This window comes from Podarcis gaigeae, assembly GCF_964106915.1.
Source record: "Podarcis gaigeae genome assembly, chromosome: 10".
NCBI classification, from domain to species: Eukaryota; Metazoa; Chordata; class Lepidosauria; order Squamata; family Lacertidae; genus Podarcis; species Podarcis gaigeae.
In genome coordinates, this window is record NC_139686.1 from 8,958,069 (window position 1) to 8,972,578 (window position 14,510).

General features: G+C 45.3%; 1 protein-coding gene and 3 long non-coding RNA genes across 13 annotated transcripts in view; 2 read left to right on the forward strand and 2 right to left on the reverse strand.

Annotated features, from left to right (window-relative positions):
* Positions 1-7,976, forward strand: part of PFKFB3 (6-phosphofructo-2-kinase/fructose-2,6-biphosphatase 3) — a gene marked incomplete at its 3' end in the record, with an annotated part of 69,005 nt that extends 61,029 nt beyond the window's left edge. For 5 of the 10 annotated variants that reach the window (XM_083700343.1, XM_083700344.1, XM_083700348.1 and 2 more), the window contains one exon: positions 5,849-7,976. In XM_083700343.1, the coding sequence (XP_083556469.1) occupies positions 5,849-5,878 (30 nt within the window). Of the gene's footprint in view, positions 1-1,026; positions 1,054-5,848 lie in introns of those variants that run through there. The other 5 variants (XM_083700349.1, XM_083700351.1, XM_083700342.1 and 2 more) reach the window with 2 other exon arrangements.
* The window catches only part of LOC310826294, a 204,687-nt gene that overhangs the window by 81,486 nt on the left and 108,691 nt on the right, over positions 1-14,510 (reverse strand). The gene's annotated exons all lie outside the window — the stretch shown is intronic.
* LOC310826381 overlaps positions 1-14,510 on the reverse strand; it is a 131,804-nt gene that overhangs the window by 68,929 nt on the left and 48,365 nt on the right. The gene's annotated exons all lie outside the window — the stretch shown is intronic.
* On the forward strand, positions 3,997-5,327 carry LOC310826326. The gene is made up of 2 exons (XR_014555750.1): positions 3,997-4,103; positions 4,472-5,327. It is a non-coding gene; the product is annotated as an uncharacterized lncRNA (long non-coding RNA).

Sequence of the window (14,510 nt, forward strand, 5' to 3'; positions counted from 1 at the left end):
TTTTTTAACTTGACTGGGATGTTGCTTTGTCCTGCTGCCTTGCAGGAGATGTATTTAAGGTGTCAACCAGGGGTCAGCAAACTTTTTCTGGAGGGGGCGGCCGGTCCACTGTCCCTCAGACCTTGTGTGGGGCTGAACTATATTTTTTTGGGGGGTGGGAAATGAACGAATTCCTATGCCCCACAAATAACCTGGAGATGCATTTTAAATAAAAGGCTGATTCCCAGACTGCCCGTGGGCCGGATTTAGAAGGCGATTGGGCCAGATCTGGCCCCCGGGCCTTAGTGTGCCTACCCATGGTGTAAACCCTACACAGTTCTGAAGCGGAGTCCCTAAGTTGGTTGGATGCCTCCTTCCAGCAATTCATGCAGCCAAGCTGGTGCCAAACATCTTGCTCTTCTTCTTGTCCCCTGGGCAGCCCAGGACCTCCAGACACACTGCCCAGGCTTGCACCCCAGGGAGGTCACTTAGGTGGCTGCCAACAAGCCAGTTTGTCTTCTCTGCAGAGGCACACTCCATTGTCTCAATGTGTTCGCATTTGCTGGCGTTGCTCAGCTGAAAGTTGTTTCCAAAGGTTGCAGCAAACTTTCATAGATTAGTCTTGCTCAACACCTTTTTAAAAGGATGAATGGCCACTTCCCATTGCAGCTAAATGTCTGCCTAATTTGAAAGCCAAAAGCCCATCAGCTCTCCCAGTTAGCAGGAAATGGGACTTCTTGAAAAATGCCTGGAGGCAGCTTCTGTATGCTAGCAGACAAAAAGGGGCTCCCTGCTAAATTGCTGCCCTACTCCTCCTTTCCCTTGCGTGACCCAAATATTGAAAGTGTGGAGGCTCTTTGCTGAAATGTGTTTTGCATGAATGGAAGTGGCTTGTTTGTTGACATGCGTGGCTTTATGTCTCTTTGTCTGCTATCTCGCAGCAATCGAATCCTTTATCTTGAATTTCCTGTTGTTATTCTGTTTTCCCCACCAAGACTGATTTCTCTTCCATCTCCCTCTCCTTCTCCCTTTTCTTTCTTTTTACAGCCTTTACTGGGGAAGGCATGCCTGTAAGTATCTTCCAGGTTCACCTTTCTTTCTTGCCAGCAGGCTGGCTTTGTTTTCCCTTTGTTACCACTAATCTGCGTGCTTAGCTGTCCAAACTCAATTTGCACCTTTCCCCCTAGAATCCTTGAGGGAGATTTATCTTTCTTGCATTTGGTAGGAACATAGGAAGCTGCCTTCATTCAAAGTCAGACCATTGATCTATTTAGATCTGTACTGTCAGTGACCACAGATCACCAATGTGGCACCCCTTGGCGTCTTCCCCCAATTGCCCACAAGACCCCTGAATCCCTGCCCAATCAATTTAACCAGTGTTTCGACCTTTTAATCCATGTGGGTTTTGTTTTCTCTGGGCCCACACTTTCAGAATAAAAATCGGCTCATGCCACACCCAATTTTTCATTGGTAAGAAATCCATCGGAAAACAGAAAGAAAACAACTCCCAGCAGTGCTTGATTTATAACACAGAACACAACTGCTTTACAATATGATCACGGGGCATCCAGAAAGTATAAAACAAATATTTATTCTTAAAATAAGAACATGTATCATCCTCAAAATAGAATTATAAGCGAGCTTCTTGCATATTTACTTTAATGATGTATTCACACTCAGTGAGAGGTGGTGTGAGCTTGTTTTTGCTGGGTAATAACTCATTTAGATCAGGTCTCATTTGAGAAACTCACACTTCCTCACCAATACAAAGAAGCCTTTTCTCTCCCGGATACCTTGCATGTTTGTCAGAGTTGAAAATCACTGTTCACAACAATACGTTGTGGAGAACTGTAGAAGCATAGCTCATGCTCTTGCTCTCGTTTTGAAAAGATATCCGTAACCTGCAAAATAATATTTTTTTAATACTATACTACACTACACTGAAATGTTTAAGTGTTTCTTTGCCCTTGAATCTTCCTGCCACGCCAATGTGGCATGCCACATTAGAGAGCCACTATTTAAATCCCTTGAAAAGTGCCAATTGTTGAAGGAGAAAATTGGGAGAAGAGATACTCTTTCCCACTTTCTTTTCCAGGGTCTGATTGATTCCACTGAAGTGACCCACGAGGACAGCGCGAATGGTGCTTGCTAAGAAACACAAACGGGGCCATGGGCCAAAAAATAGCTTTGCAATCTCTAGTCTACAGCGACTGGCAGTGGCTACCAGGATTTCAGAGCCTTTTCTGCCCCTACCTGGAGTTACCTGGGCCCTTCTGCATGCAAAACAGATTCTCTTACCACTGAGTTACCCTTCCAGTTTGTGGGAGCTTTTAACACTTAATTTACCAGAGCATCTTTTCAGTCGCTACAAAAACCCCTTTCTTGCACTTGGGAGAGAAACCGGGGTGCTACATGTCTTATTCCCCTTACTAGCGGACTAGTTTTCTGAGTAAAAGGCTAGCAGTGTTTCTCAAATTTGTGTCCCCGGCTGCTATTGGACTACAACTCCCATCATCCTTAGCTAGCAGGGCTGGTAGACTGGGACGATGGGAGTTGTAGTCCCATCAGCAGCTGGGGACCCGAGTTTGAGAAATGCTGATTTATTGTATCTGTCAATGGGATTTAAGTGACCACTTTTTAAAATATATATAAATTACAGCTCAAGCTTTGTTCTAATCCAGCAGCACTTGAGGGAGTAGGCAGTTGGTGGGAGAGCAATACTTTTGCAGTTGATGGAGCCGATAGTGCAGAGTTGGGGCATGTTGCTTGGCATGGCGAGAGCTCTGGTCTCAGTGTGCACCTCTCCATCTGGCCTGACCGTTGACCATGCCGGCTGAGGTGTTGGATGGGAGTTGTAGAATAAAAGAATCTCTGCCAAAGGCTCCCGGACAGCTGCTGCCAATCAGAGCAGTCGGCAGGAAGCCAGATAAGGTAATGGTAAAGAGACCCCTGACCATTAGGTCCAGTCGTGGCCGACTCTGGGGTTACGGCGCTCATCTCACTTTATTGGCCGAGGGAGCCGGCGTACAGCTTCCAGGTCATGTGACCAGCATGACTAAGCCGCTTCTGGCAAACCAGAGCAGCACACAGAAACGCCGTTTACCTTCCCGCTGGAGCGGTACCTATTTATCTACTTGCACTTTGACATGCTTTCGAACTGCTAGGTTGGCAGGAGCAGGGACCGAGCAACGGGAGCTCACCCCGTCACGGGGATTCGAACCGCCGACCTTCTGATCGGCAAGTCCTAGGCTCTGTGGTTTAAGCCACAGTGCCACCCGCTTCCCATGAAGCCAGATAGATTCTCCCTGCTGCAACTTTTTAGAACTGCTGGAAGATCACATCCACACGTCATGTTTGAAGCACGTGGCTTTCCCTCCTCCCGGGTCCCGGAAACTAGTTGGTTAAGGGTGCTGGGAATTGTAGTTCTGCAAGGGGATAAACTACAGTTCCCAGTATTATTTTTGGGGGCAGCCATGTGCTTTTAATTTGTGGTGTGAAAATGAAGGAAGATACGACATCCCTTGAACAAATTCCTATCAGATAACAGTGCAAGCCTCTCTCCTTCACCCCCTTTCTCTGTCTCTTTTTCCCCCCTTTTCACGCTGAAAGACGGCCCATTTGTCACTTATTCAAACTTTTCGCTTTGCTAAAATTTCCCAGGTAAAATGGCTTGGTGCTCTGTGTGCTTGTGCTTTACCCCCGCCTGACTGTACCTTGTTGGAATAACAGCTGCTCAAGGCTATTTTTGTTCGGTTTGGGTTTTTTTTTGAGGGGTGGGCAGAGAGGGGGTACATCTTTGACCTGTGCCTGCTCAGCTTCCTGGAAACTGGTTCTGCTTTGGTTTGTGTGTGTGTTTCTGCAATGAATGGGCTTGTTGACATAAGTGGTGGTGGTTAAGGTCCCTTTTAAACTGTCTGCTTCCTCTTTTCCTGTAATGTTTCCATTTTTAGAATGACCTGAGATCCTTTTGCACTGTTTGCTTAATAATAATAATAATAATAATACCCCACCCATCTGACTGGGTTGCCCCAGCCCCTCTGCAACTGTGCCCCAGCAAAATATAAAAACCTAGTAAAAAAGAAAACACATTAAAAACTTCCCTATACTAGTCCAGAGGGACGCAGGTGGCGCTGTGGGTTAAACCACAGAGCCTAGGACTTGCTGATCAGAAGGTCGGTGGTTCGAATCCCTGCAATGGGGTGAGCTCCCATTGTTCGGTCCCTGCTCCTGCCAACCTAGCAGTTCGAAAGCACGTCAAAGTGCAAGTAGATAAATAGGAACCGATCCGGCGGGAAGGTAAACGGTGTTTCCGTGCGCTGCTCTGGTTCACCAGAAGCGGCTTAGTCATGCTGGCCACATGACCCGGAAGCTGTCTGTGGACAAACGCCAGCTCCTTCGGCCCATAGAGCGAGATGAGCGCCGCAACCCCAGAGTCAGTCACGAGTGGACCTTATGGTCAGGAGTACCTTTATACTAGTCCAGAGATGGAAAGAAGACTGTCTACCAGAGAGGAATGGCAAACTAAGCTGTCAGATTATGCCGAAATGGCAAAACTGACCAGAAAGTTCAGGAACCAAGAAGACAAAATCTTCAAGAAAGAATGGGGGAAATTTATAATTTATTTCAGAGATCACTGTAAGCAGATGAAAACATTAGCAGGATTTTAATCTCCCTTGTAATGTAACAAACTCTCTGGATAATAGGGATAGATATAAAATATAGATTTGATATAATATGCAGTTGAAAGTGTTGGCATTAGGACCCACAGAGGAGATGGGGGGAGGTCTCGAGATTTGGAGAAATCTCTGTATATGGAAGTGTATTTGGTTTTGTTATGAATCTATATTTGAAAACGATTAAAAGAACAAAACACTTCCCTATGCGGGGCTGCTTTCAGATGAGCCCAATGTGCAGTGTCTGCTTGCCCTCCGGAAAAAAGCTTGTCTTTGCAACTTGAGGGGGCCCAAGCAATGCAAAATTATATGAAGATGATAATAATCCACAAAGATTTGCTTTGCATTCGGAAAGACCCAAGTCCAACTTCCTGGTTCTGAAACCTTGAGAGCCACTGGCCGTCAGTGTGATGGTGCAGAGCTAGGTAGGTCCAAAGGTGTTAGGCAACTTCCCCTGTTCTTGTGGCCCGCAGGAACACAGCTGGAAGCGTGCAAGAGACGACTTTATTTTATTTTTATTTTTTTCATGGAGGAGAGGCCTAACAATTTTTTATTTATTTATTAACATTCTTATATTACACTGGTAAACGTCGTCACATTACATTACAGAGCTTATTATAATATATTTTTCAACATGTATACCAAGATGATATACACACTTTATATACCTAAAAAGAAAGAAAAGAAAAACAAAGGGAAAAAACAAAGAAAATCCCCCCCCCATTATATACGTACCAATTTGATTGATGTTGGAGAGAGACTGAGTTGAGAAATAAGATGAAGAGCACGTATTGTATTAGATAAAATGTAAAAGAAATATACAATAATATGAGTACATTCATTTGTAAAAAAAAAAAAAAAAGGAATATACAATGGGATAGACAGGAAGTCCAATGTGCATGAGATGACTTTGAAGTCTCTTTCAGAATTCAGGCTAAGGGACTGGTAGGAGATGCAGGGAGCCCGATGAGTGAGAAGCTCCTTTTACACCTCGCGACTTGGCCTGCTTCCTTCAAGACGGCCTGTGTGCCTAGTGGCTACTGCCTCTGCTGGATAATGCAGAGCCTTCTGCATTTGCTTCTCTCGTTGCCCTTCCTGCCACCTGCATGCAAAGGGTGCCCTGCTTCTCTTTTGTCCACCTCTGAATGCTCAGCCACCGGCTCAAAGTTTGCGTTCTCTCTCCCTTCCTCTTGCAGAACATGAGCACGACCCGCACACAGTCTTGAGTTTCTCCAGGCGATGTTTAGGAAGGCGGAAGAGCGCAGACGGAAGGAAACTTAGCCCGCTTGCGTCGCCCCGCTCCGAAGCTTGCGTCTGCCTGTGTGTGTGTGATCTCCATTCAACGCGAGGCTATTCCCTCCTCAATTTCCATAAGCTGATCATCTGCCTGTTGCGTATCGGACTCTGTCGCCTATCGGACTCGACACGATGGTGTTTCTTTGGGGTGGGTGGGGAATAGGGGGGATACACAAAAGAAGAAGGGAAGGAGAAGGAACATCGTTTTAGAATGCAAAACGGAGGTTCATGAAGTTGGTTGCTTTCCCCCACCACTTTTTGAGATTTTGGTAGACTAAAGTGTCGTCCTCTGCAGCCTCCTTGCGTCCCCCGAGTTGTTGTTTTATTATTATTATTTCTAAAGTGACACAGTTGCCTTGCAGAGAAGAAAGAAGAAGAAAAACTGGACACTGCTGCTTTCTCAGCCTTTGTAAATAAATGGATGTTGGTTCTTGGGGTCTGTGTGGAGAAGGGAGGGCATGGGGAGCATAAAAGCACCTTTTGCGACACCTGCATGTCTGCTTTTAATTTTGCCACTTTGCACGTCTCTCCCTCTCTCTTTTTTTTTTACAGCTACAAAAACAAAGCACACCCACACATACCCCGGATATCAGAGAGGGATTTAAGGATAGTTCTGTTGTTCTTTTGCAGCTGGTTCTGAAGCTACTCCCTGGCACTGTAGCCACTGGCTTTGTTAGGGTGGCCGAGTCTGATTTTTAACAGAGTGGGAAAGAGTTAGGAGTGCAGGACTTTACAAGCCACGCTTAGGATTAGTGGCAGAGGGGTAAGCAACCTGGTGCCAGCTAGGTGTTACTGGACTACAACTCTAATATCCCTGCCCTTTGCCTTTGTTTGCCTGGGCTGGTGGGAGTTGTAGTCTGGCAACATCCCGATGGCTGCCCGTGGAGTGGGCGAGCGAGCAATGACCCCGTAGGAATAAAGGGGGCAGGTCAGTTTCAGAAAGGTGGGTCAGCAATGCCTGCAGTTCCTACTTTGGCCCACGACAAAATCCATGTGTGTTTGTGTGTGTGATCTTTTAAAAAAAGTTAAGAGCTGCTCTTGGCTGAGAGGTTTTACTGGGGGCGTCCGTAGCATACAAGGTGGGTTCTACGTGTGTGCAAGCAGTTGAAAAGACACGTCTGCTTTTTTGCATTTTGAAAAAGCATTGGGTGGTTTTGAGCGTTAGTCATGCACCTGTTGGAACGAACGGACATGACTTAACTTCTGCCCATTTCAGTGTGGCTAACCTGGAATAAAACCCCATTTTTTCCCTTTGAGTGTGTGGGTTCGCCTATTGCTTCTCCTATCCCCTCAGCCCCTTCTGCTAGGATTTTATCCTTTATCAGAGAAGAGTGGTTTTATTTTGCACATAGCAAGTGGTATCTTTTTTCCCTTCCCTTCCTGCCCCAACTAGGTGTGGTTTGCATTTACCTATGCCTTGCGTAGTGGGAAAAAACACTTTTACGCAAACTCGTCTTTCACTTGGTTTTATATAGCATGAATTGGGGGGAAAAAATTGACAGGATTCCTTTGCTTACGAGAAGGAAATCCTGGAACAAACGTAAATTATTCCTGCTTCAGGAATTTTGAATGCAAGAGAGAACATGTGGACCTTGCCTGTGTGTGTCCTTGTTGTGTGTGTGTGTGTGTGTGTTGATCTGCCCTGGAGTGGGGAGGCACAAGAAGCAAGGTGTGTGTGTGTGTGTGTGTGTGTGACACTTGTGGTAGTTACAGGTTGATTGGGGAAGGTGATTGGAAACCACACCAACAACTCATTCTCTTGATTGTGTTTTTCCTTTGATACTTGAATTTATATTTTTATCGTTTTTTTAATAGCAAAGTGCTATTTATTTATTTAAGGGAAGTTGCAGAGCTGAGAGGAGGTTCCCCCCCACCTGGACTTAATTCTGTATATATGTACGTAGCTGGGTTTTTGAGGGGTTTTTTTTTGCCTGAGATGAAACAGTTTCAGCTTATAAAACGAGGTCTGCCTTTGGAAAATTTGTATATTTTGCAGCTGCTGGACCAATTAAAAATCTTGAAATAGAAGCCTGCTGGTGTGTGTTGTCTTTTGTTTCCTTGTTTGATATTGGTAGCAGTGGTTTTGTTGTGATCTCTGAAGCAACTGAGAGCCTTCACCCAATCTCTGTTTAAATCCCTTTCCTGACCCTCTCTAATTTTATACAGTGGTATCTCGGGTTAAGAACTTAATTCATTCTGGAGGTCCGTTCTTCACCCGAAACTGTTCTTATCCTGACATACCATTTTAGCTAATGGGGCCTCCCGCTGCCGCCGCACCGCCGCTATGCAATTTCTCTTCTCATCCTGCAGCAAAGTTCTTAACCCGAGGTACTACTTCCAGGTTAGCGGAGTCTGTAACTTGAAGCGTTTGTAGCCAGAAGCATTTGTAACCTGAGGTACTACTGTATTCATTCAAAGAACTCAGTTATCTTTTTTTAACCCTCACAACAACCCTGTGAGGTAGGTTGGACAGAGAGGGAGGCGAAGGAACACCCGGTAAGGCCCATGGCTCAGTGAAGATTTGAATTTGGGTCTCCTCAGTCCACATCCAACACTGATCATTGCGCCACACTGCGTTTTCAGTGTATCCTGTTTGGGGTCAGACTAGATGCCCTTTGGTGTTTTCTTCCAGTTCTGTGAGCTTGAGCACTCTCTGCCTTTGCAGCTCTTGCTCAGACGCACCTCTCTTCCCCCATCCTTTTCAGTGGTTCATTCCCTCTCCAAACCCTCCTTTCCTTCTCCTCTCCTTTTCTCCATGGGTTCTGCTTGTTCCCTGCCCTTCAGTTTGCTGCCAGGGCAAATATGAATAGCAAGCGCTGTGAAATGCGAAGATCAGGCTTCACCAGATTACACAACCAAAGGAATGGACTGAACGTCCAAAACCCGATCAGATATAGGGCACAGATTTGGCCGACGTGGAATGGCTCAAATGCGCGTTCCAATTTTATTTCAGCTGCTTGGGGGGAAACCAGGTATAATTTCTATGCCGCTGATTAGAACATACGAAAAGGCAATGCTAAGTGTCTCTCTGGCCCATTTTGAAAGGGGGGGGTAACGAGATAAGAGCTGTTTGTCTGCAGCTCGGTTACTAAATTCTTCCACTGCACAAAAGGTGATTCAGTGATATTTTAATCCTCAAATAGGCCCATCTTTGTTATCGATATGGATGCCTTATTATGAAAGTTGGGCTTCAAATGTTCTGTCTGGCTTACAATAACAGCTTTCAATATTTTGCTTTATTCCTGCTGAGACTCCCTCTGCAATAGAGAATATTGACTTTGGGTGCATCCTAGAGTGTGTTCTGTGTGTGGGGTGAGAGTCGTGCCTATTGAGCTCAGATGTTGTCCCACACAGCCTCAATATACACCCATAAAAACATGAGAAGCCCATAAAAACATGAGAAGAGCCTGCAGGATCAGGCCCATGTTCCCTCTAGTCCAGCATCCTGTTCTCACTGGGGCCAGCCAGATACCTGTGGGAAACCAGCAAGCAAGATTCGAACACAAGCCCTCGCCCCCCTGCGGTTTCCAGCAACTGGTATTCAGAAACACTGTATAGCGATTGCGGCTAGCAGCCACTGACAGCCCTCTCCTCCATTAATTTGTGCCATCTTCTTTGAAAACCATCAAGGTTGGTGTCCACCACTGTTTACTGTGGCAAGGAGTTCCACTGCTTAACTCTACACTGTGAAGGAGTACCCAGCATGCTCGCTTGCAACAGCTCATCACAAGAGAGGGATAGAATAGCAGTATTAACAGTTTGGAGAGCTGGGTCCAAGCTAACAGTGAATTTCAGTAGGGGCAAATGTCAGGTTCTGCACTTAGGGATAACCAGCTTCACAAATATAAGATGGGGGCCACCTGGCTTACTGGCAGTACATGTGAAAAGGATCTAGGGGTCTTGGTGGACCGCAAGCTTAACATGAGTCAACTCCCAAAAGAAAAGAGCTTTTGTTTCTTTTCAGTTTGCAGGCAATAAAATAAAATTTTGGAAAGATTAATTTGTTCACATGCAGCATCTGTTGAGTTGGGAACCAAAGTTGCATGGCTCCTTCGCTTGTTCCAGGAATCGGGAAGGGGAGTGGGGGGGGGAAAGGCCACTGAGAGCCTGCTAGGCCACACCCACTGGCAACCTGAGCTCAGGTGATCTCCTTCATACATGCAGGTGTGGGTCAGTAACTACCAGTATATTACAACTGAGGGCTCCATCTCATTGGTAACTTGCACGCCCGATAGCAACTTTCCCCAAACTGGTTCTTTCCAGATGTTTGTTACGACGACTCCCATTCCCATCATCTGTGACCATTGTCCATGCTGGCTGGAGCTTATGGGAGTTGTAGTCCCAAAATCTGGATCATATTAGATTGGGATTTCTGTGATTGTGGCAGCAAGCTAGAGGAAGTTGTTCAGCATGAATGATACTCTGGCTGAAGACCCTCTGTGATGAGCTATGTCAGGGATGACCAACTCCTAAGAGACTGATCTACTCAGAATAAAAAACGGGTTCAGGTCATAGTTGTTGAGCTTTTTTTAGGGAAAGTCCTGATTTTTTAGGGGTTCAAGGCAGCAATGGGGGGTGGGCCCGATTGTATTTTTATCTGAGGAAAGAGAACCAGCGACTGACCGCAATCAATTTGATTCCCTCCCCCTCTTCTTTTTTCCTTTCTCCTTCTGTGATGGAACTCCCATTTGGGGACTTCCCTGGCTTTTTTCTGGCCCATGTAGGACCAGTCTGGAAAGTTAGCCTTGGTGAAGACTTGATGCTTTCATCCCCCAAAAAGTTTTCGATTTGAGTTTCCATTGAAATGAGGCTGCATTTTAATGTTTTAATGTTGTATTTTAATCTTGTTTTTAAGTTGCATTTCAATCAATTTGTTTTTATATCGGGTATTAGCTGCCCTGAGCCCAGTCTTGGCTGGGGAGGGCGGGGTATTATTATTATTATTATTATTATTATTATTATTATTATTATTATTATCTACCAAAACCTCCTGGGGATCTCCAGTAGATCGTGATGGACTTGTTGGACATCCCTGAGGTATGTAATCCAAGCTCCATGAAGAAGGCCAGTTTGGGAAGCCTGTTTGAGGCCAATATATAGGGGGGTTCATGTGGACCAGCCTCTTTGTGATGGCTACATTACAATGGGTTCTGGCCCACTTTGCATTGCCTGCGGCCTGGAATGTGTTTGTTCCCATCATCCTTTCGATAGCCCTCTTCCCCAAACCTGACGTTCCAGAACAAAAGAAGGAAAATCCTGCTCATCCACACACACACAACCCTGCTTTCTCTCAGGCGCCGTTGAGCCATGGATTTATGTAGCACGAAGATCAGCTGCTTTTTGGGTACAGAGGGAGGAGCAGAGGATGACATTTGGTAACCCTCGTCTGGGGTCAATGGCAGAGGATAAATTCAATCTGTTGGGTTAAAAGATAACGACAGGGATGGAGCTGGGTCGTGTGTCCTGTTTCACAGAGGGCAGTCCTCTGTTTGAAAGTCTCCCCTACACAGAGCCTGCAGGATCAGGCCCAAAGCTCATCTAGTTCACCAATCTCGGTACTATTCAACTATATTTTCCACAGAGGTGGAGCCATGGAAATCAATGGGCATAACGTTGTTGTTGTTGTGACTGAATTTGTATACCACCCTATACCCGCAGGTCTCAGTGCGGTTCACAGGGTAAAAGCAGAATATAAAACCACAAAATACATAATCAAAACAAAAACAAATCAATAACACCCCCCCGCCGCCCAAAAGCAAGTGTTCAGAAAATACGTCTAGAAGTAATAAATGTCATAAATCTGGAAGGAAAACTGAGGAAGATTGTAATCAAAATACAAGATTAAAATACAAAAAGTTTTGTTCTATTTGTACAAGACTTTCACAGGCTTGAAAAGTGTAACATAATACATATTTCATGTAGTATATGACTTAAGCCATATTGAACAGCAGATCCACTGAAATCAATGGATTTAATTTAGTCATGATTAGTTGTGTTCATTAATTCCAATGGGCCTACTCTGAGTAACTGAGTTGCACACGACCCTCTGGTCTCACAGTGACCAACCAGATGCCATTGAGAAGCCTGCCAGCACAGAAATGCTCTCCTCACTTGAGATTCCCAGGAACTAGAATTCAGATGCACTGGTTTGCATTCAGAGTAAGGCCAACTAACTCATCCCATCTGTGCAATGATTTAAGCTTCTGCAATGCAACTTCCCCTTGCTCCTCTCTTCGCACACATCCTAAATCTGAATAAGATAAGATAAAACTTTATTCAGATTAGCCAATGGCCATAGCAGCAGTAAAACATTACAGTATATGCAGAAAAGGAAATTTTATATAAGAGGACAATTTAAAGTCCTGAATCAGCCGTCAGTTAGTGGCCCTTATTCTGATTGCCCCTGCTTTGAACCTAGCAACCTTTGTTGTTATCTGCTCATTTTGATCTGATAGAAGAAAGGACATTGTGGCAGTGGTTGAGCGCCCTGGGATGGTTAGTACGAGTGGGGTGATGATCTCGTTCCTCAGGTCTTTGTAGAGAGTACAAGACAGGAGGACATGTGCCGCTGTTTCAGTGCTATGGTTTTCCCAGTAGTGATGTATGGAAGTGAGAGCTGGACCATCAAGAAGGCTGATTGCCAAAGAATTGATGCTTTTGAATTCCGGTGCTGGAGGAGAATCTTGAGAGTCCCATGGATGGCAAGAAGATCAAACCTTTCCATTCTGAAGGAAATCAGCCCTGAGTGCTCACTGGAAGGACAGATCCTGAAGCTGAGGCTCCAATACTTTGGCCACCTCATGAGAAGAGAAGGCTCCCTGGAAAAGACCCTGATGTTGGGAAGGATGGAGGGCACAAGGAGAAGGGGATGACGGAGGACGAGATGGTTGGATAATGTTCTCGAAGCTGCCAGCATGAGTTTGACCAAACTGCGAGGGGCAGTGGAAGACAGGAGTGCCTGGCGTGCTCTGGTCCATGGGGTCACGAAGAGTTGGACATGACTAAATGACTAAACAACAACCAGACAAATGTGGAGAGGCCCAAACACCAGCCCCATTTTGTAAGCCTGAGGGTAAGTGTCTCATGCTAAGAGTCCTTAGAAGTTCTCTCGCTTGCTGTTTGCAGCCAGCCAGCAGGGAGGATCATAATGTTGATGTGATCTTCCTGAACCTATCTCTATAATGGAATTTGTAAATGGCAAATCGTTTGTGACAGTCTCTTGTGGCTCCTATCTGACTTCCCTGTCTCCTCTGCCCTCCCTTTTGGAAACCGGATTACATCACCACAAGACTTCTCAGACTTCTAAAACCTTGCTCTTAAAGAAGACTTGCTTTTGTGGAAACAACTGTTATATTCAGGAGTTGAGTAGTTATCATAACAAAAGAGTGGCCAGGATGCCCAGGTAATCCAATCTAGTAACCTAGCAGACAAGAGAAAAAACAAGGCACTCAGATTTCTGTTGTAGTCAGCCCCTTCTCTGGTGTACGTATGATGTATCTGGGTGGTGGTCTTGGGCTACACCCCTTCTGTGATGTATGTATGATGTTTCTGGGGGTGGTCTTGAGTTACAGGGTGGGCAATTTCAAAGTCTATATACAGTAAGGGCTCTATATGAGTGCTCACTGGAAGGACAGATCCTGAAGCTGAGGCTCCAATACTTTGGCCATCTCATGAGAAGAGAAGACTCCCTGGAAAAGACCCTGATGTTGGGAAAGATGGAGGACGCAAGGAGAAGGGGACAACAGAGGACGAGATGGTTGGATAGTGTTCTCGGAGCTACAAACATGAGTCTGACCAAACTGCGGGAGGCAGTGGAAGACAGGAGTGCCTGGCGTGCTCTGGTCCATGGGGTCACGAAGAGTTGGACACGACTAAACGACTAAACAACAACAACATATAAGGGACTGCACACCTTTGTCCAGGGTCCTCCTCTGCTCTCCTGTGTGTGGGGGGAACCCCCTGTTGCAACAGCTTTAATAAAGATCAGGCTTATAGCCGCTTTGCCTTCATATATCCTGGTCTGATCTCTGTTCATTTCCTGACCGGTTTGAGCCTTAAAAGGTACACTCTCTCCAAAGGTCCAGTCTTCCTTAAGAAGCTGAATCCCTCGAAGGCACCCCTCAATATTCTTATTTCACAACTTAAACCACTCAAGAGTTTTCCAAGAGGAAAGTCAATGTCAGAGAGAGAAGAAATGATAAAATGGAATTAATGATAAAATGGAATTAGGAGGCACGGGGATTATATCCCCCCCCCCCCCATATTGGGAAATATTTGCTGTTGTACCTGCAGTTAGAGAAAGAGAGTATACATATAGGAAACAAACAAAATAACCCAAAAGATAAAGTTACAGATAGGTAGCCGTGTTGGTCTGCCATAGTCAAAACAAAACAAAATTCTTCAGATACACAGTATCTGAAGAAGTGTGCATGCACACGAAAGCTCATGCCAAGAACTAACTTAGTTGGTCTTTAAGGTGCTACTGGAAGGAATTTTTTTTTGTTCCAACAGATAAAGAAATTCCATCCAGGTTTATTTCAGAATGAGATATGTTTCTGAATA